Source organism: Monodelphis domestica, chromosome 7, assembly GCF_027887165.1.
Source record: "Monodelphis domestica isolate mMonDom1 chromosome 7, mMonDom1.pri, whole genome shotgun sequence".
In the NCBI taxonomy this organism is placed as follows: domain Eukaryota; kingdom Metazoa; phylum Chordata; class Mammalia; order Didelphimorphia; family Didelphidae; genus Monodelphis; species Monodelphis domestica.
Window position 1 is genome coordinate 218,338,291 of NC_077233.1, and position 27,799 is coordinate 218,366,089.

Here is a 27,799-nt window from a genome sequence, read left to right on the forward strand (position 1 = left end):
TTTTTAACATAGGTCTGCTTTTTATTTCCATGTTCAACCTGTTGAGAAACCCTATCACAATCTGAAGGGTGGAGGATACAGCCCGCTGTAGTGCTTCTTCTGCACACTAAAACATGAATGATACACTGTTTTCCTGCAGATTTTTTCCAGGACAAAAAAAACACCAGTCCATGCACTTGGGACATAGAGAGAGTCCTTGAATGGCAACATTGTGTGACTGTGGGGATGATACACTTACGAAATGCTACTGAAAGCAGTAATCAAAAGTTACCTGCCAGTAGCCCTGCATAAAAGTCTTGGATTTTTTTAAAAATCCCCCAAAGTAAAAATTTAAAAGCCGTGCCAAAAAACCTCCCACAATGCAGACACCGGGGTTTAAAGGCACAAAATGTGTCAGAATGGAAGGATCCAGGTGTATCCACTGTCCAGAGAGCAAGAGAAAACACAAATAACTCAAGAGCTGTGTAGGCTTTCGGCAAAAGGATGAACTCCACTCCTGGCACGAGATATGGCAATGCTGCAATGATTAAAAAAAAAATTATTTGCTTTATTGAACATGCAAAAGTACTTTTTATTACAAAAAGGGCTATATGCAATTACAATAAATACTGTCATTCCCTTTCCCTTGAAATATTCCAAACAGAAAAAGCAATTATGATTACAGAAATTTTAGAAATGCATGGCAGAATCTCTCAGAAAGCTATCCCCAACAACCTTTGATAAATGAGCTTCCAGCCTCAGCATTAAGGCTTCTGGTGGTAGTAAACTCACTACCTCATTCAACACACTAGAAGATCAGAAGTTACCAAATTAAGTGGAGTCTATCACATGAAATAAACATTGTTATAACCAAGACTGCTCATGAGTCAATAATAAAGCAATAAATGCTTTATTATCACTGATAGAAACTCAAACATGTTCTTAAACAATCTTTATAAAGTTAACCTCTGTGATGCTGAATAACTCAGCCTTGTCTCTGAAGGAAAGGAATGCTTTCCAAGCAGAGTTAATGACTAAAACTCTGCGTGGAATTCAAGACTGAGTAATACCAACATATCCTAGCAGGGATACTCAGCCTCACATCAACACTGCCAGAGTCAACGTCCCCCCAATGATCTCTAGAGGCAGAGGAGCCCATAGCAAGGTGCTTTCTACCCGAGAAATTATACCTGGATCTTGTGCTCCACCCACCCCTTCAAACTCTCTGACACCTCCTTAGAAAAGGGAGACAATGGAAGGACAACTGGGTGGCTCAATGCAGTCAGACATTGGGAAAGGAGGACCTGGATTCAAATCTGACCTCAGACCCTTCCTAAATGTGTAACCCTGGGCCAGTCACTTAACCCCAATTACTTAGCCCACTCTTCTGCCATTAGAACCAACACTCTGAAGTATAGATTCCAAGTCAAAAGGTGGGGGTTTTAAAAAAAGGGAAAAGAAAAAGGGGACAGTGAACCATATGAGGGTCAGTATGACTAAATTAAAGGTTCTTTTGAATAAAGTCCTTTATCAAACCTTAAAGAACTATATAAATGTAGAAAAGTGCACCAAGAGCTATGCCTTATAAATTGGCTAGGAGCACCATGTACTTTATTTTACTTTTTTTTTTTTAAACCCTTACCTTCCATCTTGGAATCAATACTGTGTATTGGTTCCAAGGCAGAAAAGTGGTAAGGGCTGGGCAATGGGGGTCAAATGACTTGCCCAGGGTCACACAGCTAGGAAGTGTCTGAGGCTAGATTTGAACCTAGGACCTCCCACCCCTAGGTCTGGCTCTCAATCCACTGAGCTATCCAGCTGCCCCCACCATGTACTTTAAACACATCATTAAACCTTACATTTGCCTCTCTTAAAACTGATATTTTAGTCATTAATAATCTTCAAGTAGGTTCACCTTTTTTTATGAAATGGGTATTGTACCCATCCAGGAATTCACACATCAAAGTTCTGACAGTTGTTCTCAATCCAATTAATCACCATACTCTAAACAGATTATGCCACAAAGAGAGAACCATGGTACAATGGATAGAGGCCTGAAATAAGGAAAACCTGGGAGCCTGGCACTGATTATCTCATTTGCTCTTCACTACAAGCTTGAGAAGAAGATACTGTTATCCCCATTTTACAGTTGAGGAAACTAAGGCAAACAGGATTTGAACTCAGTTCTTCCTATTCTAGGTCTAGCACACACCAACTGCCTAGGCACAGATAGACTCTAGTCATATGTACTCAGTTATTTTACATTGCAATTTATAAGATAATGACTCAAAAGGGAAAGAAGAAAGATGGCAAGAATATTTAACAAAATGAATCACTCTTACCAGGATCCTATCAGACTACTCCTGATTTCCAAGGGGAATGATTTCTTCAGTGACAAAAAATTCAATTGTCTCTTCTTCCCAATCATCTACATTGCTATCTAGTTCATCAGTGTCTACCCCTATAAAAAGAAAGAGAAACTGTTAAATAAATATTCAACTGCAATGTTGCTTGTAGTGAACTAACAGCTACAAAAGAACTCATAAAATCATGGGGGGGGGGGGGAGGGAGTCTTATCTTTTCTTCTTCTTGACTTAATGACTTAAATACATGACTGCTCAACAGATAAAAACACTTCTCTATAGTCAAACAAGAATTAATGACAAACTTTTGGTTCTAAGATACTTAAGAGTGAAAGACTATGCATGTCTACACTATAGACAGTGCTTTTAACACATTTTAAATTAAGCCTCCATTCCCTGGCACCCAAAAGCTTTAGAGCATTAACCTCTATAACACAGAACAAATTTACTAAGCATCAGGAAATTGGCATTTTAGTGAGCATTTATGATTTACCTCCTCGTAATTCCAGACGCTCATTTTTCTGCTCCATATAAAGCTCTTGGGCCATTTTCCGGTATTTTCTAAAATCTTCCATCATTGTACGTCTCCTCTCTACCAATTCCTAGAGAAAGTACAGGTAAAGTGAGTCGCTAAACTGGAAAACCCCTGAGGCATCATATACATACCATAATCACCTGAAAAATACTGGTTATTGCAACCGGAGAAAATAAAACTAAAGATTCCTAAGGTGAGAACAATCTAAAGATTCCTAAGGTGAGAACAAAGGGAAAAGGAAATTGGGGTTATGCCTTTCTCTCTTCTTGATTGTCATCTATTTCAGAATATAGTTCCCTTTACTGGAATATTGGTTTGGTTTTAAGGAAGGGGGAAGAGAAACAATCTTATTCTGGAGCTGTAACTTGATTCTTCATACAGAAGAGTATTTCTGTATTCAAAGCATCTTTACTGTCAGGTCAAAACTAAAATTTTGATTATATTATAGGATTGAAATAACAATTGGGTTATACCCTTCTTGTACCAACAACTAGCCATTTCAAGTATATCAGTTAGATGAAATCCCTTTAATACTTCAAACCCTGTCTTACAGGTATTTAACATGTAGCAGCCAGGTAGAAAAATATTTCAATGTCATCTTTTCTCCCAATGCAGTCATCTTGCTCTCTTCCCCAATAACTTAACATGCTCATTTTTCTGTACCATGAAAAGGCTGCCTTTAACTTTGTATTGAGATTGAGGAATAAAGCTTACCTTTGAGGCTTTGGATTGGCTCAAACGATCCTTTTGTTCAAAAATCTTGGAGTATCTCTTCAGATCCTTTTTAATTTGCTAAAACAAAGACAAATCACTCAGGATTTAAACATACAAAGTCTAAATCACAAAGCAAACTTCAAAATTACCAGGATGAACTGTCACCAACAAAGATTAAATAGACACCCACTCCCCCTGAGCATCCAAGTGATCTTATATTCCTTTAAAAGATTTCCCCTTCATTAAGAATGACTTTCTTCTCTAGCTCTGGGATTTACTGAGTCTCCCTCTTAGCTATGACCTACTATCACTAACTCATTTCATTATAATTATGTAAATCCTACAGAAGTGTCACTTTAAAAGGCACCAAAGTTTTTTAAACAGCCCATAACACTTATTTCACATTTCAGTTTACAAAGGACTTGTTCAAACTGTGCTGACATACTTTTAAACCACCAAGATCCTCTTGAAAGTGCTAAAGTGAGAAGCTACAAAAGTCTAAATATTCCTCTAAGACTTAATTCAAATTCCACTGCCCTAAAATCTAATCAGTATACAATCAGTTTACAAAGAATTCCCTCTTAAGAGTGGCATCTTAAAATGCCATCATTCACATTCCTTAAATAGCAATAAAAATACAAGGCAAAAGTAGTATCTTCGAGGGGGGAGAGAATATACCTTTATCTGATCCTGGCTGAGCAGAGTTGGGGGCCGAGGCCTCCACAATAACTGGCAGAAACGATCCTTGTTATTCTTTTGAAGGAGACGTCCTTGGAAAGTCCATAGCCAGTAGGCATTATCTACCTAAAGACAAGCATGGTAAATGTGATATATATGACTTTCTCTCTCTCTCTCTCTCTCTCTCTCTCTACACACACACACACACACACACACACACACACACACACACACACACACACACACGGCACTTAATTTTTGGTGATGGAAGAATGATGAGTTTAATCAAAAGTACTATTAACTCTGTCCAACAGTAGCCTAGAGACAACAGTCCTCCATAGTAAAAGTTGGCAGTAGCCCTCCCTAAATTTCCACTGAAATAGTTATCCACTGAAAGAACCAACCAAAAAGAATTAAGTCCTGTTTTGTGTCAGATTGCCGATAGGCTGTAGGATATGATTTTCAAAGTTCCAAGGCATAAAGGTCTCTATTAAATAAAGACGAATGACCTCTAACTCATGCACATTACTCTTTCACTGGTACTAGATAGTTTAGGAAAGTAGGCACTGGACCAACAATACAAGACATTCAAGGGAGTCCATCATCACCCATGTCACTCATTGCCTGTTTTCAAGTGCCTAGAAACAATTGTATTTACCTTGTGGCTCCACCAGGACACAGAAGTTACAACATAACGGCCTGTAGGGTCCCACTCAACATCAGAAGCCATATAGTGTTCTGCAATATTCATCATGGTACAATCTGATGTATCAACAAATGCCAGGGCACCATTCATGCTGTGGAGATAAAATGGGCATTGCTTAAGAGTAGCTATAATACCCTGAGAAAGCTAGAGGTTAAGACATGGAATAAACCACTAAAGCACCTTTCTAATATCTCTCAGATTTACCTGTAGAATTTCTTTTTAATGTAAGTCTATGGCTTCATAGAGCAATAAACACAGTATTAATATTGTGTCAAAGATTTTAATATTAAACTAAAATATCAAATATGTAAATATCAATACTAAAATAAAGAACCAAAGTAACAACTAGAGTATATTCTAATAATATGTATGTAAAGTGCCATGACAATCATGTTACTTGCAACACTGCACCTTCTGTGATAATGGCAAATATGTAGACAAGAAAGAAGAGGAACTCTTTAGTTACTGTATGATTGCTGAAAGCAAACTATGAAAGTATTATGACTGAAGAAAATGGTAGCTTAGTACCCATGTCTGTTAAGTCTCCTAGCATTTGCAAATAGCACTTTTAATTTGCTTCTCTCAGTCTCAAGTCTAAGGATGCTGATGACCGACTGCCTAGTAAGAAAGGCATCAATAGAGTGAAGGAGAAAAAAAAAGGACATCTGTAATCAGGGGACAAAAGCTTAGTTCCTTTTTCTGCCACTTATTAGTGCTGTGACCTGGGGAAAGTCATTCTATCCATGAGCCCCATTTTTCCCATCTGCAAAATGAGGGAAAATTGGAAGAACTATTACAAATGTTACAAAGAGGGAATCCAAAGAATAGGAAGTATAAGTCTTTTCTGTCTTTAGCATGCATTGCAAATTAGACAAGAAGGCATTTAATTAGAGAAACCTACCTCCTTAGACCAGCTAGAACAACAAATTGTCCTTGGGGACTCCAAAAGATTGTGTTTGCCTGCTGTTTATCAAACATTTCTAAAAAAGAAGGAAATATTTTGTTAAAAAAGACTTTTTAAAAAACTATTTCTTTACCTGAAGAGAAAAATGACAAATTATGGTAAACCAAAGGTGGTTCAGTGATGAGTTTATGCTGTCCCCTACAGATCTACTAGAAAAGTAACTAATCAGTTCTGTAACAAATTTCTGAATGCTTCAAAAAAGGTCTATAGAGTTTTTAGGAAATTCACAAAAGACCGAAAGTTAAAATAAACAAGTCTTTTATTATGTATTATTTTTAAATTATTATTAATTTTAATATTCATTATTTTAAAATTCCTTTTAACAAAGGGGAAAATTTTGGAAACCTTAATAATACTGCCTAAGTTGATGAACTCTTAACTTTCCCATGAAAATTCTTAAAAAAAAATACTCCTGGCAAATAATTCCATTTATACTTTCTTTTTTGCTAACTTTTTCCTACTCTGTTTTCTAATTAAATATTAGTACAAATACGTTTTTCTGGATTTATAAAAATTGTTTGCTTATCAAATTCACCTATTAAATATATTGTTCTGAAATTCAGAGAACCATTTTTCCAAAGGGCATTTATTTGGCAATGTTACCTATCTGAAACAGAATCAATAAATAAAAAATAATCAAAAACAAATTCTAGTAGCCAAAATAATGCCTAATGTCTGTGCTCTAAAGTACATGTCCTTTTATGTTATTATTAGAAAATGGAGTTTATTTGTTAATTTAAAAAATAATGTTAATAAGACTAAGGACAGCTAGGTAGCACAGTGGATAAGAGTGCCAGGTTTAGACCAGGGAGAACCTGGGTTCAAATCTGGTCTCAGACACTTCCTAGTTAGGTGATTTGGAGCAAATTACTTAATCCCAATTGCCTAGCCTTTATTTTTACCAAGCTTCTGCCTCGGGAACAATACTTAGTAAAAATTCTAAGACAATAATAAATAAAACAATACAGTTTTCTAATTCAGAGCATTCATTCATCCATCTATTCAATCATCATTTTTTTAAGCATTTCTTAAATGACAAAGTATTTTTCTAGGCACTGGGAAAGACACAAAGATAATAAATTTGTGGCTTCTGTCCCCATAGAACTTAAGACTGACAGAAAGGATTATATCTCACACACACACGCACACAATGCACTCTTCAGACAATTACCATAGGACAAAATAGACATTGGGGAAAAAACCAAAAGCATTAGATGAGATTTGAGGAAGTAAAGATAATTTCTGACAGAGGATATCAGAGAAGGCTTCTCAAAAAGATAGAATCTAACCACAGAGGAATTTTAAAAAGCAAAGATAACAGGGATGGTAGGCATCCAGACAGAGACTAACCAATTATTTTTCCTTTCTGCAATATTACTGGCTGCCAAATTATGGGCTGAAGAGATTTCAGTGTGGTAGGTATATTTTTAAAAAGGCAATCTTAAATGCTTAACTTTTTCAAAGATCACATTCTCAGTCTTTATGGTTACATATGATGTCTTTAAATTTGTTCACCTCACTAAAATGAACTAAAAAAAATTTTTACATTTGAACTAATACTTTGGGGAAGAACAATATGTAAATCATACAAGCAATGAGCAAAGTATAATAGAAAAGTACCCTTGCCTATCTCCCAAACAGCTTATTTTTGTCTTCTATCCAAGTCAATAAATATGTTCAACTACTTAAAGAGTCTCAACTATTATGAAGTCAAATATTGACTTCGCAAAGAAATCTAGACTATCTGGAAAAACATTTTATGGAATAAGAGAAAGTATTGCTTAGAAGACACTTATTTAAAAATAAGACTGAGAATACTTGATTATACTTTCTATATGCAGATCTTATAAAACATAATACACAGGTTTAAAAAAAAAACAACCCACCCTCCTCATCCACAGTGATTTTCACAAATGTTCTTTACCATTTTTTTTATCTTGTAGATATTTAAAGGGTATCGTAGTATATGAACTTAAGCTGCTGGAAATACTGGCTCCTACATAAGTAAAACGAGCACTGTTCACAAAGGACAAACAGTACAACATCACACACAGTAAAGAAAAGGCATCTATCCCCAATAAAGGTAAGCGAAATCTACTTACTGATAAGTTCAATCTTTCCATTGTTTTTCACATGATAGAAGGAAACTGATATTCGAGGAGCCTCACCATGTAGGACAGCAAACTTACTTCCATTTGGTTCCCAAGCAAAGGCAATTATGCTTTCTGGAAGAAACAAAGAGGGTCACAACTCCTTTCACATGAAAAAAGTTGGTATTTATATAGTGATATAAAGTTCACAGCAGCCCGAGTAACATTATTTCATTTAAGCCTTAGAACAATCACGTGAGGTAAACACAGTAACAACATTCCTATTTTGCACATGACAAAACTGGGGCTTGAAGATATTAAGTATAGATAAGGTCAAACCCAAGTTTTCTGCAATCACTGATGAATATCGACATACAACTAAAGTTGAAAATAAAAATAGCTGGTATTTATAAAGTACTTCAAGGCTTGTGCAGCACTTCACATACAATATTTCATTTGGTTCTCACAAACCTGGGAGGGCAGGTGTTGCAAATATCTCCATTTTAAAGACAAAAAAATGAGGCTGAGTTTCAGTGATTTGAATGTTTGAGGCAGGAAAAAAATGTCCAGAGTAAAAATCCAGTATTATATTCACTATTACACCTATATGCCCTTTGTTATGTGAACATAAAAATAAAAACAAAATTTTTAAAAACAGCATAAACTGTTATGCAATATAATTGCCAAGTTAAACCAAAATTAAAGACATAGTTATCCTTAAAATGGGATGTTTAACTTGGCAAATTAATGGATGTGTAATCTTTTGTAAGAGGAGATTGATAAACCAGACAGAAATTAAATCTTTCTAAGACCAGGAATTGTTTCTAGCAATACTGGAGATAAACCATTTAAAAGTTGCCAAGTCTCTAAACCCCAGTGTTTCAATTTACTAAATGTAAAATGAAATAAGAGCATCTACCTCACAGAGGTGTTGGAGGATCAGGCAATATATAATAGGCTTACAAACCTTAATGTACTATGTAAATGCTAGTTATTATTTAAAAAGAGAAAGTGTCCCCCAAATGTAGCACTTGCTCCTTGAAATGAAGCAAAATTCTATTTCCAATCACAGTTAAAAAGAAAAAAGTATATAGTAAAAACAAGCAACTCATTGTGGGCAAAAAAGGGAATTATGTCCTTAACATTATATTCCCAATTGCATTCCTTCAGAGATGAGACCCACAGATACAACTAATACTGAGTACTGAATGATTTTGCTCCTTTTTTTCTCTTCCTTTTCTATTGTTTTTGCTTTCCCCTCCTTTTTAGAAATATTCTGTTATATGGAATAGCTTTCAGAGAGAGGTAAGAGATAAAATGGGAGAAATCTGTCATGTAAGAAAGCATGTCAATACATTTTTTAAAAAAGAAAAATATTCAAGCTAGAAAGTCAAATGTAATCACAAAGAAATTTTTCTTAAGGTAAACCTACCACAAAGTTTCCTTTTATAAGACAGCATGTACTAAACAGGAACTATTAATAGTCCTTATGAAGCACTACCTTATTTTCATTGAAACGCTTCCCCCTAAACATTTTGACAGGTTTCAACATATGACTTGGAAATGAAATTTTTGTAGAAGACTCACATGTGCTTACATGTGAATTCTCACTTAAGCTTTAAAAGCCAGTAGCTTGTTCCTTATTAAGATGACACAAAAAAGTTAAACTTGCCTTTCATTTCTACTACATCAACAGGCACCTGCTTTTCTCTCATTCGGAAGATTTCAAAGTTGGTGACCACACCCTGTACAGAAGTAAGGGAATAAAGCAGTATAATAGTAATTAGTAAAAGAATAACTGTACATAATAAACAAATAGCATAATACCATGATTGTAATGACTCGGAAAGAGCTCTACATTCAGCCAGAGATTGATTACTTTAAGCCTAGCCCTCTCATTTTACAGGTAAGAAACCTGAGGTTCAGTGATTTGCCCCCAAATAGTACATATTATCTGCCCAACTAAAACACAAAGGATGACCAGAACTTAAAGATGGATCATTAATAAGTAAATAAGTAAAGTTTTAAAGTAGTGGGGGGTTTTTGATCAACATTTTTCCCCAGTTATCAAATGGCCAAAAAACAATATGAATAGGGATCTTTATAAAGGAAGAAATCTAACTTATCAAGCTATGTGAAAAATGCTTCAATCACTAATAGAGAAAACAAAAAAAAATTTTAAACTACTCTGATGTTGTCCCCCTCTAAACCTGACAGATTAGCAAAAAAGGAAAATGATCAAGACTAAAAAGAGCTGTGGGAAAACTAGGAATACTAATAACTGTTGGTGGAGTTGTGAACTGGGCCAAACACTAAAGCAATATGGAACAATGTCCTTTTTGACCTAACTAGCAAGATCAAAAGGAATATATACAAATATACAAATATATACAAAATATACAAAAATATCAATAACAGACACTCCTTTATAGTGCCAAAGTACTATAATTCAGGCTCCTTCAGAGCAAAAACTGTCTTACTCTTCTACTAGGACCTTCAGCCCAGAAAAACATAATAAATGCTTTATTTACTCATTCATCCAAAGAACTAGAAATGTAGGAGTGACCATCAATTAGGGGATAAATTATGGCTGATGAATGTAGGGTATATTATTATGCAACAAGAAATAATGAAGGGAACACTTAAGAGAAACCTAGAAAGACTTGTAAGTACTGAGGTAGTGTGAGCAAAACCAAGAGAATAATTTATATAATAACGGCACTATAAAAATAAGCCCCTCTGATCAACATGAGCACTCTGATTAATAGCCTTTCCCAGAAAAAAAATGAAGGATGGTACAGGGTGATAAGACTAAGGGTTCAGAATGAGAGATACATTTTTGGATATGCTAATGCAGGAATTTCTTTTCTTTAATTATATAGTTTTAGTTATAAGGTATTGGTCTCTCCCCCCCTTTTTTTAAAGGGGAAGGAAAGAAAAAAAAATCAACCTTTTTTGTTAAAACTATTTCTCCTCCTAGAATGTAGTAATCTGGGGGGCAGCTGGGTGGCTCAGTGGATTGAGAGTCAGGCCTAGAGACAGAAGGTCCTACGTTCAAATCTCAAGACACTTGCTAGCTGTGTGACCCTGGGCAAGTCATTTGATGCCCATTGCCTAACCCTTACTGCTCTTCTGTTTTGGAACCAACATATAGTATTGATTCTAAGACAAAAGGTAAGCTGCCTGGCAGCTACACATTTAGGATTAAATACTTTTCTATCACCTGCAGTTGCTAAATCACAAAACTCAATGACATATAACAGAAAAGTGCTAATTACTCTTAACAGAGAGGGAACCTGATGCAGTAGAAAAATGGCTAGCATTAAACCTGGGGGAATCAAATCTCTGCTCAGACATTATTAGCACTGTGGCTTTCTCTGAACAAGTCACATTTAAATTCTGAAATTTAATTTCCTCATCTATAAAGCCACAAAGATCTACAAAGATCTTGTGGCAAAAGCAGTTTATAAACCTTAAATTGTTATATAAATGAATTATTAAAAGAGAAAGCCCTTGTGATAATCTAGGCAAAATAAAAATAGTAGATCTATATAGGGAACGGGGTTATTTAAACTTGAACTGAAATGTCTGAGTAAAAGGAAAAGAGATGATCTCTATTTTGACTTACCTGGGTACCTTTTGGAGTTCTATCTACTTTGACACACAAGTAATCTCCATTCTTTTGCCAATGTAGTTTACAGTCAACAACATTAAACAGATTTCTAACTCTGATTTCTTGTCTGCTGGGGAGTTGCATCAAGGTCACTCTGGCAGGAATGTCCTTATCTTCTGGCACCCAAAAAGCGATTATGTTACCACCAGGTGACCAAGAAAAGTCTCTGTGAGTGAAGATATCATGTTATCAAAAGAATGTTAGTAATTATGATTGATTGTGAATATAACAACTGAAGATCATTTAATCTATTCTAACTATTCCAGGAAATTGCTGAAGAATATAAGATGGTATGTCAAGTTATTAATTTAGATAAATAAGGTAAATACAGAAGCCACAAGGCTAGCTGACAGAACATGTAGTTTAAGTAAAAATGGACAGGTCCTACTACAATCTGATGATTTCTCAAACACTTACATTATTGGGCCTCAGATCTAAAACTAGTAGGAACCTTAAAAGGTCCATCTAGTCCAACCCCATCATTGTATAGAGGAAACTGAGCAAGAAAAGCTCTAACACAACAAACCTAGATGCCCAAGAATTATGGATGGTATAAAACATTTTATCCAATATTTTCTTCAAAATAGAAGTAGTAATTATAAAGAATAATTTGTGAAGACAAATATAACATGCATATATCTCAAAAATGTTTCCACCAGATGACGAGAATATTGACCACAAATGTCCTACAATTACAGTGGTATTTGATCATTGCAGCAAAGTGAGATTAGGATAACACAAATTGAAGACAATATGTACTGAGGTGTTCATAAATGTTACTGATTATTAACAGGAAATGCATCTTAATTTGTTGAAATAGTAGAGTGCTGGATTTTGCTTAGTTAGAAAATCACCCAATCTCCTTATGACTAACAGCAAGAAGAACTGTGTTTTAGAGTTCAATATGTGCCCACAAAAATGAGCTATGAAACTAAGCTGGAAACTATGACATCTTTACAGTCATATTCTGAGTAATCTTAAAGAGAAATAATTTTAATGATGTATGACTAATTCTTCCATAATATAAAGGTTGGGTTAGCCTGATTCCTTCTGGAACCATCCACTATGAAATTATGAAAAATAATTACTAGGCTTGGCATTAAGTTTCTGTCATTCTCAAAGATAAAATAAATAGGAAATGTTAACTCTATAATTAAAGGGGGGAAATGATCAGAACAAGAGGCAAAGTTTCTTTAAAGACAGAAAGCTAATAGGAAAATGTAAATCACTTACTTTATTCCAGGGATTTTCAAACTCTTCTTATCCAAAAGGCCCATAGACTACAAAGAAAAAGATAGTCAAATAAAAACTTGTCAGAATTACAGTTCTCTTATGAGTCAACCCAAATACAACCAGAGGATAAGGAACAATATGAAAATATAAATATAGCTACCACTAAAAAACATCTAGTACAAGGCCTCAATTAGTTCTGCCTAAAGAAAGGTTAGAAAGTAACACTAATTTGCTGGATGACAGACACTAGAAAACAAACAGTGGTCAGCCTTCATTGTTAGAGCCTAGAGAAACCAGAGGATTAACTAAGCTAAAAAGATAAAAAGGATGGAAGTAAATACCATCAAACAAAATTAGACATGAAATACTGCCTTGCCTTGATAAGTATATTCACTTACTGGAGTCTCATAGATGCTGAGAGTATCCATCGTCATTCGGGCAAAAAATTTGCCATCATGACTCCACCTAGGCAAAAAAGTCAGACATGTCTTGTCAGTTCCACAATTTTAAGAGTCTAATAAAAGGCCATCTTTGCTACTAATATTGAACTTACTTAAAAATGGGCCAATGGGCAGAGCTTTCACAATGAAATCCTCGTTTCTTCTGTCCAGTGAGGATGTCCCATATAATTATGGCCTGAGGGTCATCCTGTGTGTCCATTAGAGGACTGAAAGTCACGAGATACCTACAAGAGAGAAAAGGAAAACACTCTATTAAGTTTCTCAGTATGTTCCTTTCTTTGATGTGTATAACCATGAAAAGTAGGTATTATATATCCCCAAGTTAGAGAAGAAGCAACTGAGATTTAAAAAATAAATGGCATAACCACACTGCTTACAATAAGAGTTCCAACTGGAGCCAGAGAACAGCTCACATTTCAGCAGTTACTACTACTGGGCTTCAAAGATGATGGGCTCAGGAGCTCTAAATAGGCTTTCTTGATGCTAAGTGCTAACTGAAAAATGTTTTCCTTTGAAGTCTTAAGATGATGAAAAAATATGACATCCAAATAAAATGTGTCTGCCCTGGAGGCCAGGGAAGAAGAAAACTCTCATAAACCTCAATTATTGTGGAATTGATAAGACTAACAAGGTAAAAAACCACAGATGGTCAAATATGGTTGGTGTCTGAGCATTCATCAGCTGAGAGACCTCTATGCCTAGAGGCCTGACTGTTCACATACTATTGTCTATATCCAGAGAGCCTATTTATTTTGTTTATAGCAAAAAAACAAACCCTGAAATCAGGTAGCTTCCTTAAAAGGAGATGACAAAATAAAAGAGGAAAACATTACTTTCAGGGAATGCTTCACTCCTTGAAGGACTACCTGAGGCCTTGTTAAGGACTGACTCCAAACCACGGTTCATCTTGGCATGCAATTTTGATTTTTACCTACATATATGCTCTGAGAGGCCTCTTTATTATGAGTCAGAACGCCCTTACTAAATATAAACTGTGCCAATACACTAATCACCTCACCCTATTAAACACTAAAATTATATTCCAAACTGAAACATGTAAGCCGTGTCTAAATCAGTCATATCACACCATAAAATTTGTGGAATTATCCTTACAGTGGAGAGTAAGAGAAAAGGGGAGGTATTAAATAGCTTTTGTTTTGTCTTGTTTCTACATTGAAGGAGAGACATTAAGACAGGTTGGGCCTGAAGATACTAATTTGGGAGTCACTTAGCACCCAAATAATAGCTAAAATCATGAACAATGTAAGACAGTGAAAATAGAAAGAGCAGGAGATAGAAAACTGAGTCTAGGAGGACACACATAGGGGATGGGGGAAAAAAACTACTGAAAGAAAAAGTATAGAAAAATGAGACTATTAATAACCAAGAAGCTAAGGGAAGAAAAAGTTACAAATATTAGAAAGCAAAACATCAAATGCTAGAGGTTAAAGATGAAAATTTCCCAGATGATTTACAAATTAAATTGTTTCCAAAGTGAGTCTTAATTAAATAGTGGGACTAGAAGCCCTGAAAGTAAGGTTTTAAAGAATTAGGAAAGAAAATGGAAAGTAGGTCAAGAAGACTACACATTCCTCCTAAATATTCAGGACACAAAAAAAGACTACATTCTGACCATGACAGCCCATAGTGACAAGGACCTGAACCTGGCCTTAATAGTTTTTCTACTTTAGATTCAGTTGTTTCCATTTGCTTTCATATTTAATGTTTTCATCTAACTTTATCCTCCTTTGCTAGGTAAGATCTCTTGCACTTTTATAAAGAAATATTGAATGAAAGAATTGATTTCTCATTTGATAAGACACTATCACAAGAGCATCACAAGCCTCAACAGCATTGAAACGAATCTTATCAGATCTTATAAAGCATACCTTTCACAAGGTGAGAAGTCAATAAGTTGCACCCCCTGGTGGCTGAATCGCTGAATTTGTTTGAATTTTTCTCCCCCCCATAAAGCAATTCCTCTTTGATGGAAGGTAGCCAAGTAAGTGCCCTTTGGGGACCAGCGCACATAGGTTTCTGTCCATCTCTGTGGAAATCAGCACCAACATTTACAAGCAAAAATTTAGAAAAATCATATAAAAGACAGAATTACAGGATTTAAGATTACTGCTCAATCACTTTCATTTTTTAAAGACCCAATTTACTTTGGCAGAATTATAATGGACAGTTAGTTATTAATCACTGAGAAAGTACTTTCATATGATGACACTTAAGGACTTAAAAAAAAATTTAAGTGTACAAAAGTATTACAAGCAAGATCTCCATCCAATAGCCCAAATTCAGAATTATATATAATAGTATTCTTTGAGAGTCTTGCAGTTCCTGATCACTATTACTCTAGGAACCCCAAAGTTGGTGACACTCACCGCTCTTTCTTCAATGGAGACTGGATCCTTCACATCATTCCAGAATATGGATGTACGGTCCCCGGATTCAAAGATGACACTATACTGATCTCTGCATTCAGCCTCCTCCAGCCAATAGCGTAGATTTCCCTAGAATAATGAAGTGGGATAAAAATATTTATTACATGTCATCAAAAAATTTATTTTCAAATTTAATCACAAAAAATTGTTCAAATAAATGTCTAGTAACACCTTTATTTTCTCTGAAAAATTTAATAAAATAGCATTTAGCTACTGGGCACTTCTTTTTTAACTCTTTGAATCTAAATTAAAAAACAAAACATCATACCAAATCTTTGAAAGGCTGCTTCTCTGGAATGTCCCACTCATCACTGATTGTCATATACCTGAAAGAGATACTGACTTATTAGTAAACAATATTAAGAGTTCACTGAGTAGATCACAGGGCTGTATGAGTATGTTTGTATGAAGAAAATTAGTCAAAAATCTGTACTTACTTGTCAAAGTCAGTGAAAAGGTTTACTCTGAATGTGTGCTGTTTGTCAAGCTTGTAGCCATCAGCATTTTTAACAGCATCCAGGGCATGAGCGGGGGAGACATACTCTAGGAAAATGTAACTGTACAAATATAAAAAGTACAAAAATTGTCAAAACTAGGCTTTTGCATGTCTAGACATATTATTAAACCTTTTATGGCAGAACATTTGGAATCCTTTCAACACTGTGAATAAAGATTAAATACTAAGTATACATTTATCTGATGTCTCCCAAAGGCAGAAAATTTTACAATATACAGAACAGATAACCATAGCCAAAGCAGCAAGAGCAAATCCCTTATCAGAACATAACTCTTAACTTGAAAAATGGAAACACAAAGAAAAACTCTTGCTCTCCAGACAGTTCATACTTAATAAACTGAAAACAAGGCCAATTGATGAATATTAGAATATTTGCAGATTACAGGCTATAAAATAACTTAAGATATTCAAAGGATGTTTTACTGAAACAATATAACCAATACAGCCAACAATTGGAAGACCATTCAACCTATTTCTCAAAAGAAGATAATTTAATTATAATACACTGTTTGTTGATCTTTTCTCTCAAAATTCAGTCTATCAACTGATTGTATTTCTCTTCTGCTTCCTCAAATGTTATCATTTGTCTCAAAAATGTTTTGTAATAGTTTTCTTAAACCAATGGCTTTCCCAAAATGCTTTCCTTACAAGGCAATTGCCATATATGTAACATTGAATGCCTACAGTTCTCTCCTTGCCCTACCTTGCCACCTTCCCAAAGTAAGTATGTTTTTTTCTGTCTTCTGAGTCCAAGACTAGTTGGGAGAAAGGAAAAACAAAACAAAACAAAAAACTGGTTCCTAAGGCTTGAATTCATTATGCCTGCTAGGACCATGGCAAGATGTAAAACACATTTAATAAACTCTTGCCAACCTTAGCATCAGCTCTTTAGATACCGTCTTGATCTGATGCTTTCTGGAACTAAGCTATACAGCTGTCAAGAGTGTCAACCAACCTGATACTATATTGCCATGACCTATTGCAGGTCAGTTCTCTCCAGAAATTAACTTAGCCTTACCTGTCAAAATGAAATGGCCTGCATCAGGGTTTAGATCAAAGATATGTATGAGGTATGCTAAAATGTACACCCCATGGGAACAGCTTTTAACTTGCATACAAGGTTCAACAATCTAAAAAGTGCCAATATTTGTCTAGTTATCAGGATACAAACTTCTCCAAGGACAAATTTCTTTTCAAAGAAGGATTATTCTGGTTTTATGAGACTAACATGAGATGTATATTTGCCAGGGAAAATTTTTACTCATACAGCAAATGCTGGCATCTGCAAGCAGCCCATTTAGATGAATTTGAAATGGACAATGGATAGGTCAGATTCATCAAATTCCTGCTAAAAGGTGGAGAAAGAAGCCAGAGTTGAGTCACCAAGTCTGACTCTTAAGAAGGTATGATTTCAGACAGAATTCTGATATGACATGAATTGATGTAATGAATCAAAAGAAGAATGTATACAAGGTCTTAGGAACTCTGATCAGAGTAACTGATTGGTCGGTCAGTCCTGACTGTGCCCATCTTCCTCAATCCTTTTGGACATGACCAATACAGAAATTTGTTTTGCTTGACCATACATGTTTGCAAAAACAAAGGTTGTGTTTTTCTTTTGTTCTCATGTTGGGGGAAGGAGAGAAGGGAAAAACATAAGATTTAATCTTTTAAAAAGATAGCAAGATTATTCAAATTTACCTGACATTTCAATGGCACTGTGAAATATACTCAAGTAACTACCAGGCTACCTATTTTTCTTGATATTCTTTAAGTAGTTAGATTTTTTTGTTTACTTAAAAAAAAAGATAAGGCTTTTTTTTGGCGTTCCTAAGTCATCCAACTTAGATTTCTATGAAAGCCTCTTCTCAGGATTTGTGACTGAATACTTGAATTGTATTTGTAAACAGTAAAGCAGTAAAACAAAACATTAAATGGATGTTAAGTGATCAACCAGTTTATATAATCATAATTCAAGATCCACACTGTTATTTCCTTCTCTCTTTTTTCTAGTTACTTGTCTGACAAGTGGTTCACTGATAATTTGTACCTCTAGCCCACTGGCAGACTGATGGAGTGGTAAGGGGTGGTTGTTCACCTTAAAATCTGAGATTAAATACAATGTTATACACTTGTCAAGCAACCCTGAAAAGGATAAAAACGTTTTTCATCACCTACCCTTTAGTCTTTCCATCTTCTTCTGGGTAATAATCATTGGTTATTTTCCCAAATTTGGAGAAGATCTTGTGGATGACATTCTTTAGTTTCTCAAGACGGTCAGGTCCTACCTGAGGAACATTGTCCACCACTATCACAGAATCAATTCCATCAGCTTCCTGTGGTCTATCTTTGAGTACATCTCCCAGCAATTCTGTAATAAAGTGATGAAAAAATTTCATTCTCATTCTTTCTCCTTTGGAACTGTGATTAGTCACTGTGTTGATCAGAGTTAATAATTACTATGTCTTCTAGAATTTGTTGTCCAATTTATCTCCTGTGATCCTCTATCTCATTTGATCATGAACTTTTTTCCTACCCACAGGGATAATTTCTTCCATGATCCTCTAATTTGTTTACTATGTCACCCTTTATATCTAAATCGTGTACCTATTTGGAGCCTATCTTGGTATAGTCTATAAGCCAGTCTAGATCTCATTCCTGTCAGACAGCTTTCCAGTTTCCCCACTAGTTTTTATTAAAGTATGATGAACTCTTACACTCTGAACACAGATTTCTAATTACTGACAAAGGTAGCACACTATTTTCAAGACTTTATTGCTCTTCTGCCTTGGAAGCAATACTTAGTACTGATTCTAAAACAGAAGGTACAGGAGAGAAAGAAAAGAAACATAAAGTAATATAAATATGGAACAAAAGTCTAAGGAAAAAACTAACATTTTGAACTTCTACAGACCAACTGAATTTCAAACTACCTATATATAGGGAAAAAATATGAATTACAATGTTCCATTAGTAAAAAATTTGTGATGGTTTGAGACTTCCCATGCTATAGTGCATTGCCTATGGTTATAAGGATTATACAGCTAGAAATCACATTCTCAATCAGCAAATGTTATTTTAATTATTCTCTAGCTAATCATGAATAATTTATATTTTAATAGTGAAAAAGGAGGCATGCTGGAAATATTACCACATTGCCTGTTACCAAATCTTTTATTTTGACTGTTGCTTTGATTTTTCAGCAGGGAGGGATAACAAGGAGGGTCCTGGCATGTTGGAGGTAGCATATGGTACAATCTGTGCTACTTCAACTGAGTTCATTCCTCCTCCACCAATAAAGCAAAAATATACATTTTCTTTATAAAAAAAGATACATTATTGTATTCAGGGGTAGAGTTCTTTGTAACCAGATCAACAAAACAATGTTATTGCAAAGTATGCAGTGAAACATGCAAATAACTTCTGGCTGTATAAGGGAATTTTCTTAGACCTATATAATCTTGCCCTTTCTTGACATTTTGACTAGGAAACCTGACCCTTGCTGTTCATTTAGGATGACTAGCTCTCTTTAATCTGGTAATGGGTTAGGCTCACAGTTTTATTGTTTCTGTTTCTGATTTGAAACAATTTCTAGTTAATGCCAATGCAGAGCTTTAAGTCTAGTGCTGAAGAAATCTTAATTTTAACCAAGGTCCAAGTGAGTTATAGAAAGTTTGTCTAAGGCTATCACATTAAGAGAACTTACATTTTATTTTCTCAGAGAAATGTAAAATGTTCAACTAACTAGATCTTAAGTGTAGGAGCCACTAAAATTCACTCAAATCATAGCAAATTTAGAAGCTTTCTTTCTTGAAGAAGGCAGACTATGAAAAGGGAGAGGAAGACAAAAAAAAGGAAAAGATAAACTAGAAACAAATTAGAATCAACTATAGGGATGGCTAAACAGTGTGGTTTGTAAAAAGTAATGGAATTACACTGCTAGAAGACATAAAGAAAAATGATAAATTCAGACAAACAGGAATATCTATATAAACTCAAATAGAGCTAAGAAGTTAGAATAGAAACAGAAAGATGTAAAATTCAAAATAAATGTGATCAAGTATTCTTGGTATTAGGAGAACCCTCTTGGCAGAGTCGGGGTAAATGATGCAAAATTCTGTAGATACACGAGATTAGTCACTATGTTGGCTGGTTTTTTCTTTCTAAGAAGGGAGGATTCTATTAGGGGACAAGTTATTGGAAAATGACTCGAGTATAAAAACCCCAAACAAAAGCACTGATAATCCCTTTTTTGAAAGTCAAGATACAGAAGTGAAGAGAGATGTTCAGTAAATTCTGAGACAAGTGTTAGTTTAGCTGATAATTGGAATGAAGGCTTCAGTGTAATCACCTGTTAACTAGCTTTAAAATGGTTAACCTCCATTCACAACTCTCCAAGCCTTCAAACTTCAAACTCCAGGCCTTAAAACTTCAGAAACCTCACAAAAGCTTCATTACCAGTGTAGTCATAGAAAGAAAAGAGGCCAGTCAGGCAACATTTTCATCCTATTTCTAGCTTTGTGACCTTGGGGAAGTCACTACGTGTTACTAAGTCTCAGTTTCCTCATTTAGAAAATAAGGATATCTGTTGCACCAACCTCACAGCCTTATGAAGGGTTTTGTAAATCGTAATGTGCTACAATAGCAGAAGAAATGGAAATGGAATATGGCATAATAGCAATAGACTTATTAAGTAATAGGCCTGGCAAGAATCTCAATAAATTATGTACTCTACTTTGCTATTTCCATATTGAAATCAACATACTTTCTTATAATAATCCTTTCTTTTCTTAAAAGTCATTTAAAAAATTCTACTTCTGGTGGATTAACAAAATGGATTGTTAAAATGTACAGAAAACAAGCACTGTCCTGATACTAGAGAAGACATGTCTGAAGCACAAATCAAGAATCCCATTAGCTAGCTGCCAGTATGCGCTGGTACTAGAAGAGATCTTCCTCAGAACTATTAGAGGGGCCTGCCAAACAGAATGGCATCATCAGCCATAGTTCTAGCCAAAGCTTTTATTTAAGAGCTCAGCTTAACAAATTAGTAAATCAATTGAAATTGAGATTATATGACATTTTAAAACATTTTAAGAATGGCTTGCCATAAACATATTTATAATAAACCAAATTCAAATGTCTCTTTATAACATATAACCTTTATATCATAAAATATCACAAAAGTCAGAAAAAGACTGAGTGATATAATTTCATTTGTTTCAAATATATTTCTCTAAGAGTTGGGCAGGGTTTAAAATATAAGGACATACTAAAGGAAAAACATCTTTATTCTTAATTAAAGGGCATCTAAAAACTTTCAAGACAAATAACTAAAATGTACCCTTTCAAATTGATTCCTAACACTATACTTTAAATTTAAAACTTGTTAATAAGAGTTAAAATTAGGGTCAAAGAAAGAGTTAAAGGACATAAAACAGGATGCCACTTAGTTTTAGAGAAGTACTTGGAACATTTACTACATAAAATACAACTAAATCCTGGAGTTTATTTTTAAAACATACATACTATACAATTAAATTGCCTGTTCAGCCTGCTTTTCTTTTATAAGGTTTATATCTTACACAAGCCAGCTTTTATACAAACTGATGCAACTTTTCCCATAATCATAAAGACCTGACTGTCTCATTATAAGCACCAGCCATTTTTATAAGTAGCTCATGGAAATAAAAAAGGAAGAGAAGAAAAAGGTAATAGATGAAAAGAAAGTGGAGCAATATGGATAGTTATACTAGCTGTGAGACCCTAAGAAAGCCTTTAACTTCTTAGTGATTTTAGTGACCCTAGGATTCTACACCTGGGAGAATGGATTATTTGAAAAAAAAAAAGATTATTTGCATTTCAATCTAACTGGTTTCCTTTGTGATTCTAAATATTTTGAGTTTAAAGACATTTTTCTTAGAGGTCCAAATGTTTCAAACTGCCAAAGTGGTCCATGACCCCTTCAAAAAGGTTAAGGACCTCTGCTCTAAGACAAGTGAGATACCTGAACTGGTAGAAAACTTTCTGATCTTAGAGTTTCAATTAATATATTAATGAAATCACAGATCAAGTCCCTCAAATCTCCTTAATTGTTACAACCACTAATACCTGATGATCTATTTCCTGAGATGGCTCTGGAAAAATAGAAGGAAAAAATTCTTAAAACAAAAAATTAAAGAGACAATGAGTTAAAAAGAAAACATTTAGACTTAGCTTTATCACTATTTGCTTAACTAAGCACTTAAAGCATAAAGCAAGTCTCAAGGAGCTGCTATTAAATAATGTGTGATGCTTTATAAGGGCCAATGAAAAAGTCATACAAAATACTGAAAATGTTTGGTGTAAGATGTGTAGAAAATAAATTTCCACTATTAAGTCAGAAATGTTTAGTTTCTCTAAAGTAGCTAGCATTTATAAAGTATTTTTGTGGTTTGCAAAGAGTTTTACACAAAATATTCATTCATCCAAGCAACTAAAAGCACTTGACGAGAGAGGTTATTATAACCAAATAAACTCAAGAAAAGACAGCAGGAGATCTGGTGCCAGAAGATCTGTGTTCAAAGGGCTCTGCTGGGTTTCCAAGCACAAAGCAAAGGGCCTTAAAAATAGTAGGAGTTTAATTAACACTTGTTGACTATAAATTACCAATTCTCATAGGCATCTTCTATAGAACAAAATTGGATTAGCTCCATTGAGTTAGGTACTCCAGAATCAGAAAAACCTAAGTTCAAAATCAAACTCAGATACTTAGTAGCTGAGTGACCTTGGGCACATCACTTAACCTGTTTGCCTCAGTTGGGATAACAGTAGCACCAATCTCACAAATGAGATGGACTTATAAAAAGTACTTTTCAAACTTTAAAGGGATTCACCAAGATGTAGTCCTAATATCTAAGTACCTTAAAACTCATGGTTATTGCAAATCAGCATTACAAAGCTACTCAATTGAACATTTTGCTATGCTGGCTACTTCTTTGTCCAACCCCATCTATGCCTTTATTTAACTCATAAATATTACAAATGTATTATGAAAAAGAATTTCCTTTTGATATATTTCAATTGCAGTACCAATAGCATAGAATTTGAATTGCTTTTTAGCTTAAATTTGATAGTTGGGCATAATGCACTTTTTTTAATTTTAGTCAAGATTTGTCAGTTATAAAAACAATTAGATTTAAGGAAAAGTTTAAGAGACTTTGAGGAATCTATTTAATCTCTTCCCATATCAGTTTCCTTAACTATAAATGAGGGTATTGGATAACAAAGAAACACAACTTTTAAAGACTTTAAAACTCTAATATAAGGCAAATAACAATTCCAAAGGGCCAAAAGATGTGGCAGACTCAAATTGAAGAGATAGGCATTTTTCAGACGTGGCCAACATAGGAATGTATTATGTTTGGCTATGGATATTTGTTACAAAGTCTTTCTTTTTCTTTTTTTTCCTGTTCAAAGAAAAGGGAGAAGAGTGAAAGAAAATAAAAACTTGTTAAACTAGAAAAAATATTTAAATTTTCTTAAGCTGCACAATCAGGAAAAAGTTGAGGAGTTTGGATCTTGTTATCTTCCATCATAGATTACCTGCTGGGAGAGTAGAAATATTGAAATTAAAGCCAATGGAGTCAAGAATACCTCAAATCGAATAGGTTTTATTAAGTAGCAGTTTTGGAATTGAACACACTAAATAGAATCATAGATCTAAAGCTGAAATTTCAGAAGGAAGAGTGGACCAATCCCCTCATTTAATGGACAAGGAAACTAAGGCCATGAAAAAGACAATAATTTACTTAGGATAAAACAACTATTAAATCATAGGTCAAATCTATACTGGAATCCTACACCCTTATTTCCCTAATCTGCTCTTCAAACTCTTACATATTATGACCTTTGCTTCAGTGTTCTCATTGTAAAAATAGGAATAATTATACCTGTAATTTTTAAACTCTCAAGCTTTTTAAGGCAAGCACAAAATCCTATGTGAATACCAATTATTATTAAATGAAATGTCATTTATGGAATTTAAAAAAGGAGAAAGGGGGGCAGCTGAGAGCCAGGCCTAGAGACAGGAGGTCCTAGGTTCAAATATGGCCTCAGCCACTTCCCAGCTGTGTGACCCTGAGCAAGTCACTTGACCCCCATTGCCTAGCACTTACCACTCTTCTGACTTGGAGTCAATACACAGTATTAATTCCAAGATGGAAGGTGAGGGTTTAAAAAAAAAAAAAGAGAGAGAAGCAGGTTACCAAGGCAGATATTGACAGATGGCTGCCCCTTAACAATTTTATCCTTCTACCAGTTCTTCTGATGGATATCTGAAATTAGTTGGTTTCCAATGTGTGTCAATTAAAATCTTATTAAGGAAAAAAAGAAGAAATTAAGACACTCATAAATCCTGGTATTCCTTTGAAGTGGAGAATCCATTGTAAAATCCAAAGACTAACAATACAGCACAGCAAATATGCCCAATTATCCGAAAGGAGCAGCAACCTTAACCATAGTTCTTCCAGTCAAATCCCTGTGAGTGAAAACACAGAATGTATTCAATCTTTTTTTTCTAAAAAGAAAACAAATACCTAGACCACTGACCTTTTGCATTTTGGCCATTTGGGACTCAAATCTGTGTAAAAGAGAAACCGTTTTTAAAGATCTCTTTCTCCCCCCCCCCCCAGGGGAAAATTACAATATGGAACAAAGTTCCCATTTCTAAAACACTAAAAAAATTGTAAAGTGCTGTAATGTACATTATTTTGATACTCACCACTGTGAAGCAGATGATGAAACCAGTACTATTTTACAAAAGAGGATACTGAAGCATTGAGGGAATGTAACTTGTGCAGGTTGTCCTGACTAACTTTCTTCCTCAATCCCTCCCACCCACTCATTACATATACCAGAGTTCCTTCAGCAATTGAAATGTGAATAAGCAGTAAGTAGATAAAAAGAAATGCTGCTGAGATATGGAGTCAGGTTCATATCGTGACTATATTACTGAGATGTTTAAACCTCTTAAAACTTATGTTCAAAAAAACCCTGAAACTGACGATTGCATTCAGCATGATCAATTTCCTTTGTCACTTTATGAAACACTGTGTAAATTTCACCGGATTGCCAAAAGAGTCTAAAGCGCTAAAGAAAGAGGCACTTTGTAACCTTTGGACTGTCACAACTCTCCAAGCCTCAGTTTCCTCCCCTATAAGAAGGGGATAATTCATACAAATTCCCTGGGTCTCAGGCATTTACGAGAGAAAGGGCTTATTGTTAGTATAGTATTACTCCAGACTGAGAAGGACTGCTTATAGCAAGGGTGAGTTAGCTGGACTGCAGGAGAGTGAGGGAAATCCGCCCTTCCCTGGGGCCCCCCCGCGGTACCCCTCGACTCCACCAGGCCCAGGCTCTCACCGTCCTCACTAATGTCGTCCACGAAGCCCTCGGGATCACTGAAGGAGATCTCGTCCTCTTCGTTGCTATTCTCCAGGCGCCTCTGCTCGGCCTCAGCCTCCTTATTTTCGTCTTCCTTCTCGCCCCCTTTCTCCTCCTCCTCTTTTTCCTCTTCCTCCTTCCCTACTCCTTCCTCTGCCTTTTCCTTCTCCTCCCGTTTCTCCTCCTTAGCTGCCGGGGGTTCAGCCTTGGGCTCCGGAACCTTATCGGTCGGTGGCGGCTGAGACTCGCCCGGAGGCGGTGATACCAGTGGCGGCGGTTCGGCCGAAGCCGGTTCAACCACGGCCTTCTCTTCGGCGAGAAGCTTAACGATTGCCTCGGGCTCAGACCCCGGCTTGACTACAGACACTGTGGTGTCTCCCTTTTCTCCCTTCACCTCCGGCACAAGCACAGCAGCGGCGGCCGCCGCCGCTTCCTGGGCCCCGGGCCCAGCAGGCCGCTCCGGTTCCTCCTCGGCGGCCTGCTGCTCCGGCTCAGCCCGCTGCTCGGCCGCTTCGGGCACCGCCACGTTCTCTGCGTCCTGCATGGGCCTGGGCACCACCGCTCAGCTCTCGTTGCTCCCCCGGTTCCGCTGCCGCCAAGCTTCCAACTCTCCCAGGTGCCTCCGCGGGGCCCGCCGGCTCCTACTACCAGGCCATGTGCGCCCGACCAGGAGGAAGGACCGTACCAATGGACCGACGGTGAGGGGAAGGTCCCACGCCCTAGTGTGCCACCACTTGCATGGGAGACCTCAGAGCCACCAAAACCTACTTGGGAGATTTCTCAAATATCTCCATTAAGGACACAAGTGGCGGGCTTCCCGTCCTTGATGTCACTTAATCCTCTATGTCAAATAATTTCCAATATTGAATCCCCCCTTTTTGTAACTAATTTGGTTTAGTCCAAAATGGCAGTCATTCTCGCACGTCTCCCGTTAGGCGCTACGGTAATAGCCTGAACCATTTGAGGGACTGAAAAGGAGAGGCAGAAGTTGCTTTCTTGAAATAACTCAAAGAAAAGGAAATGTAACCGACTAACCAATCACAGAGGAAATACAAAACTCAATAATAGTATTATGTAGTGGTCTATTAGCTTCAAAAGGAAAAATTCACCAGGTTATAATTGTAACACACCCCTTCGCGTGAGACACTTTAGACTTGTCTACTGACCAGGCAAAGAAATGGACGATTCCAAAGTGAAAAAGGAATTTTGGGCGGGACAGGAAGGTTCAATACCTCAATAAGGAGTATTCTGCTTAATTTATTGTAATAGTTAGATCGGTGGTGGTGGTCCCTTTCCTCTAACACGCCTTGTGGCTGCCTCTATCCTTCGTTTTGCTCGCACAATCAATGGTTTCTCCGGAATGGAACGGCCCACTAGACACTTCCTTCCCCGCAGTCAGGACCCGGGGCCGAACTGGAGCGCACGGGTTGGTGTGGAATCTTGGGAGTTGGTAGTGGAGCAAGAGACCCTTCTGGAGGCCCCAGGTCAGGCCGGGAGGAAATGACGTAATTCTTTTAAAGGGTCTCCTTGTGGCAGGGACGTTATTCTGGGAGGGAGGATCCCATCTCAGAATCTAAGGCCGGGGACTAGTAATTTAATTAATCCCTTTGATTTATCGAATTGCTGATCCGTGCTCGAAAGGGGTGTTTCCTCTTCTAGAGTTTCCCTTTGTTCCCGCTGAAAACCCAGGTCCGGCTGTCTAGGAGGGGCTTGTCTGAAATCCTTGTGAAGGGAAAGGGGGGTTGCACTATGTCCAAATGAACAGTTCCTGAAAAACTGCAAGGCCGCAGTTAAGACAGATATCCTGGGAAAAACTGCAAAGCCACAGTCGAGACAGATAACCTGGAAAAACTGTAAGACGTCCTCCCCAAGGCCACAACTGTTGAAACAGACAAGGCTACAACAGATATCCTGTTCTTTTAAGCTGCTATATATATGTGCACTCCCGATCCTACCCCACACAAGGTTCTTTTTGGGGAACCGTTCGAGCGCTAGTAAATAAACCTCTTCCTGCTG

General features: G+C 36.2%; 1 protein-coding gene across 1 annotated transcript; it reads right to left on the reverse strand.

Annotated features, from left to right (window-relative positions):
- Nucleotides 1-27,799, reverse strand: EIF3B (eukaryotic translation initiation factor 3 subunit B). The gene is made up of 19 exons (XM_007498332.2): nucleotides 25,763-27,799; nucleotides 18,539-18,731; nucleotides 16,281-16,400; nucleotides 16,112-16,169; nucleotides 15,784-15,912; nucleotides 15,286-15,443; nucleotides 13,489-13,620; nucleotides 13,334-13,400; nucleotides 12,936-12,982; nucleotides 11,658-11,868; nucleotides 9,702-9,774; nucleotides 8,042-8,164; nucleotides 5,877-5,955; nucleotides 4,928-5,066; nucleotides 4,270-4,395; nucleotides 3,592-3,669; nucleotides 2,836-2,944; nucleotides 2,322-2,440; nucleotides 1-517 (listed from the first exon to the last, which is right to left on the reverse strand). The coding sequence occupies exons 1-18, from the start codon at nucleotides 26,325-26,327 to the stop codon at nucleotides 2,337-2,339; spliced, it is 2,511 nt and encodes an 836-aa protein (XP_007498394.1). The 5' UTR covers nucleotides 26,328-27,799; the 3' UTR covers nucleotides 1-517; nucleotides 2,322-2,336.

What these genes read in the sequence shown, in the direction of transcription:
- EIF3B (XM_007498332.2), bottom strand. Translation starts at nt 26,327, where the DNA reads ATGCAGGACGCAGAGAACGTGGCGGTGCCCGAAGCGGCCGAGCAGCGG. An exon ending in TCTCCATTGAAGAAAGAGCG is followed by an intron (nt 15,444 to 15,783) that starts GTGAGTGTCACC and finishes TGATTTCCACAG; the next exon opens with AGATGGACAGAAACCTATGT. An exon ending in GTTCTAGCTGGTCTAAGGAG is followed by an intron (nt 5,067 to 5,876) that starts GTAGGTTTCTCT and finishes TTATCTCCACAG; the next exon opens with CATGAATGGTGCCCTGGCAT.